General features: G+C 34.9%; 1 protein-coding gene across 1 annotated transcript; it reads right to left on the bottom strand.

The window, feature by feature from the left end:
• Positions 1-2,692: 2,692 nt before the first annotated feature.
• Positions 2,693-3,487, bottom strand: LOC129678720 (coiled-coil domain-containing protein 70-like). Its single transcript, XM_055609600.1, has one exon. The coding sequence runs from the start codon at positions 3,485-3,487 to the stop codon at positions 2,693-2,695; it is 795 nt and encodes a 264-aa protein (XP_055465575.1).
• Between the last annotated feature and the right edge of the window lie 1,030 nt (positions 3,488-4,517).

The following is a 4,517-nucleotide window of genomic DNA, read 5'->3' as shown; positions in this document are numbered from 1 at the left end:
GCTACTCCTGCTTGTTTCTTGGGTCCATTTGCTTGGAAAGTCATCTTCCAACCTTTTACCCTCAGGTAATGTCTATCTTTGTGTCTTAGGTGTGTTTCTTGTATGCAACAGATTGCTGGGTTGGAATTTGTTTTTGATTTATAGGAGATGTCCATTTAAAAACCAAGCATGGACATAAAATGAAATTGACTTTCTTATGCAACACATTTAAAATACACGTACAAGTTAATGAGAATGTGCTAAATGTATCCCAAACCTGTTTTCTGGATCAAACCATAGACTATAAACCATAAACCATTATCTTTATGTAATAACATCATCATCTTGTTCACTTGTGTACATCAACCTTCCACACTGCTTAACTCTGTATAATATGCTAAGCTTCAAGGATGCTGATGTATCTTCATCAAAGACCAATAACCAAATACCATCTTTTGTTTGTTTGTTTGTTTATCTGTGTCTGTTTTTTCTTCATTACTTTATCACTCTAGATAAGACCAAGCCTGGAACTGGGGAAAGTTGCATTACAAGAAAAGAGACTGAAAATCTGAAATATGCTCTATATGAGACATATTCAACGTTTTAGAAATGGGAGTGAAATACCATCTACAATGTTTACATTCTATAAAAGCAATTGAGTTATAACAATACATGCCAAAGAATAACCTTATTGCAAACATTTCTCATAAACTTAATACTTTATATGCTTCATTTATATATATATAAATGAATATATACTTGTCTGCGTATGGTTTGTGGTCCCCTGGTAAAAAGTTGGGCTTGCCAGTTAGTACCTTCACTTTCAAAGGAATTATTGCTCTTTAGCTGTGATGCAATAATGAGAAATTTATGACTGAGAGAAGCCCTTGGTGACTGTTTCCACGCAGAGGGAGCATGCCTCCTGCCCTCTTACCATGTTCTGAGGTAAAGTACTTTTGCTATTATCTGTAAAGAATGTCATATAATAATATATAAACTACAGAGGAGCCACTCCACTCATGTCTAGATTCCTAAAGTTGGCTTTCAGGCATTTATCAACATTGAAGTAGAACCAATTATGAATTTACTGAATTTTTTATTGGTTCTAAACAGATTATAACTCTGTCAAACACATATATACACCATGCCATATCATGTTTTCCTCCAAGGTCAGAACACAAATGTGGAAACTAAATATGACATAAAAATGACCAATACAATTTTAGATAGATAAACTGCATAAGAACTAAAGTGGTGTGTTTGAGTCAATGTGCAATGAACAAACTATGGTATCTTAATTTTGAAGTATGGCATTATTTTTATTAAATTTATTTGAACAGCACTGTTGAGAAAGATATGAGATACATTTTATAGACATGTATGATTATTTGCAGACATGGAAGCATGTGTTCCATTTTTATGCCTTTTTTTTTTACATTCCCATTTCCTAAAAGCACACTGCCAGAGACAAGCTATTTCAGATATATTCAATAGAAACTATTTATTTACAGTGAATTAAGTTTTTAAAGTGTAAAGCAATGACCATAATACATAGCCTTTAAAGCTTCTTTTCTAATATTCTAAAACGTGATACATAATGAATTATGTAACTGTGAAGAATGATTTTTTTAAGCACAGTTAGATCAACTGTTATTATAATATTATAATATGAAAATTCAAATATTTCTCTATTTCTTTTTTTTTTTTCTTTTTTCATTTTAAGGCAAGATTTCACATGTGGCCGCTGATGAGCTAAAAGGATGCTAACCGGTTTTAACTCAGTCTCAAAGCTTTTCCTGCCTCTTTGTCCAGAGTGGCAAAATTATAGGTCTCTTCCACCACACATGGCCCTTTAATTTCTTTTGAACAGAATTTTTTTTAGGTATTCACATTTCAACGTATAACAATTCTCTTGGATTTTGGAAAGCTTCATTCTCTTTTTCTTTCCCGATATTTAATAAGATTTTGTGAAAAGAAGTATTCCTTTCAATAATTAAAAGGCATACAATAAATAAAAATTAAAATGTAAGGAAACTGCGAACACTAATACTGTTTGTACTAACACATCTAAAAATACTTACTAGCATAAGGATCTTTACTAGATATGTATTTAGCATGTAAAGGAGGCAGAAGCAACATTCTTCAATATCCAGATTAGGCACATATATATTTCTTACTCATTTAATTTATAAAAGAAAAAATATTGTTGCCTTGTTTTTGGAGACAAGGTCTCCTTTTGCACAGGCTACCTTGAAAACTCTATGTAGCATCAAGAACAACCTTAAGCCCCTGGTCCCTGGGAATGTTTTTCCCAGGTGCTGAGAATACAGATACATGATGGACATTATAAAACATTAAATAAACAACAACAAAAAAGAAAAATATAAGGAAAATACTTGCCATTCATTTCTCACAATGGTCCATTATGTCCACCAAAATTCATCCAAAGGGTAAAACAAACTTACACATCAAATGTTTGGTTAATGCTGCCAAAAATCATCTATAACTTAGAGAAAACTACGCAACCATATATTCTTGTTGATTTCTCAGGCCTTTATTTAGTTTCCAATATTTAGGACCAAATATTGAGCACTTCAATTTCTGAGGCTTCTGACAATAATCTTTCGCCTTCGAATTCTAGGTTTTATGTTCTGAAATACAGCGATGGTCATGACATTGCGTTTGTATTCTTAGGTCACACTTCTCTGGGTCATTATTGTGCATCTTTTCCTGAGTGGGTGGTTGTGATTTTCCCCTGAAGAAGATTATTCCACTCCTGCAGGATTTTCGCCTCCTCCTGCAGGGCAGTTTCTTCATCTTGTAGAGCCCCGTGCTCTTCTCTCAGTGCCTTGTTCTCCTCCCGAAGAGCCTCCTCCTCCTTCCACAAAGCTTGTTCTTCCATCTCTAGAGCAACCCCCTCCTTTGTCAGGGCCTCCTCCAGCTCGGCACCCACTCTATCCTTCATCAGGGCTTTTTCTTCCAATCTGAGAGCTGTCTCCTGGTGCTGGAGAGCCTTGGTCTCTTCACGCAGGGATTTGATTTCTTCATGTAGAGCCTTAGCCTCATTCTGGAAGGCTTTCTCTTGTTGTCGGAGAGCTGTGATCTGAGCCTCCATGGCTCGATTCTGCTGCCAGAAAGTATTTCCTTCTGTGTTCAAGGCACTGAGTTCTTCGCCAGGCAGCTTTGGGTTCTCTAAAATCAACCTTTTCACCTTCCGGAGTAGCTGGTTTTGCTGCCTTAGGATATGATTTCTTTCCCTGATGAACTGGTTGTCCATCCGAAAGGTCTCATTTTCTCTTCCCAGGGCTTTGTTTTCCCCCCAGAGGCATTTGTTGTCTTTTCGCAGAGCCTTGTTTTCCTCTCTCAACGCCTTATTTTCTCTACAGAGGTGTTTTCCCACCTCATGGGATCTATGTTTGCGTTTACTCTGATCTCGGGTACAAGAGAAACAAGAAAGCAAGCGCAATATTTTCCTTCTATATATATGTTTTGATCCAGAGACATCCATTGTTCGTTGGTTTACTACTGACAATCGAAACAGAAAATGCCCTAAAACTGTTCATGTAGTCTTGGCTGTCTGTTGACTTCTTACTGAGTAATGCAGTAGGTATCCAGGCAAAGCTCAGCCAGGCCCGCTGGAGAAAAGTGAAAACAGAAAAAAGAGTTTGTAGATTTATGATTAGATTGATTCCATCAAAACTGCAGTTAAATCAAAACATATAAATTAGACTTGAATAACATTATTATACATAAAGCATTATGTTGATCAAAGGTAATGAACTTAATTGTTATCTGTACTCATAAGCTAAGCTATTTTTAACTAATATTAGTGTTTTACCTTAGTATGCATTAGTTATGCTGATTTATTGTCTTTAAATGTGGTACCTGCTAATACTGACACTTACTACTCATTCAAAAATATTTCTGTTTGAACAACTTCAAGAAAAAAAGAAAGAAAAAGGAAAGAAAAGATGGAGAAGATATTTTAAGGTGATATAAACTAATGATTACAGCATTTGTTTAGCTAGCTAGGAGAGATAAAGATGGAGGCAACCAGCCATACTTACATTGCTGTGTTATTGAATTAGTTGTAAGCCTGGTTTCTGTCACTAAAAGAAAACCAATAATCAACATTTTATGTCATCTATAGTGATGTCAACATTAGTGGTGTCATAGGCTTACATATATAGTCTGTCCTTATAAGGCATGTGTTTTAGGAAAATAAGAAAGCTTATATTTGAAGTCTTTGATATTTTTAAATTAATGTGTATATAGTGCCAACTTACATGTAAATAATTAAAAATAATTTTAAACTGATACTTTTCATCAATACTCAAGTATTCCATTAGATAGTAAAAACCTTAAATAGTTGAGATTTTTTTTATTAAAATATTTTTTCTTTTTTCTTTAATTTTTATTTTTTAATATTGATCACAGGTTATTTACTTTGTATCCTAGCAGTAGCCCCCTCCCTCATTCCCTCCCAATCCCACCCTGCCTCCCACATCTCCTCCCTGTCCCTTTCCAAGTCTTCCTCT

Source organism: Psammomys obesus, unplaced genomic scaffold, assembly GCF_907164565.1.
Source record: "Psammomys obesus unplaced genomic scaffold, mPsaObe1.curated_primary_1811, whole genome shotgun sequence".
Classification (NCBI taxonomy): Eukaryota; Metazoa; Chordata; class Mammalia; order Rodentia; family Muridae; genus Psammomys; species Psammomys obesus.
Note: the sequence above shows the minus strand (reverse complement) of the source record. Positions and strands in the feature narration are given on the sequence as shown.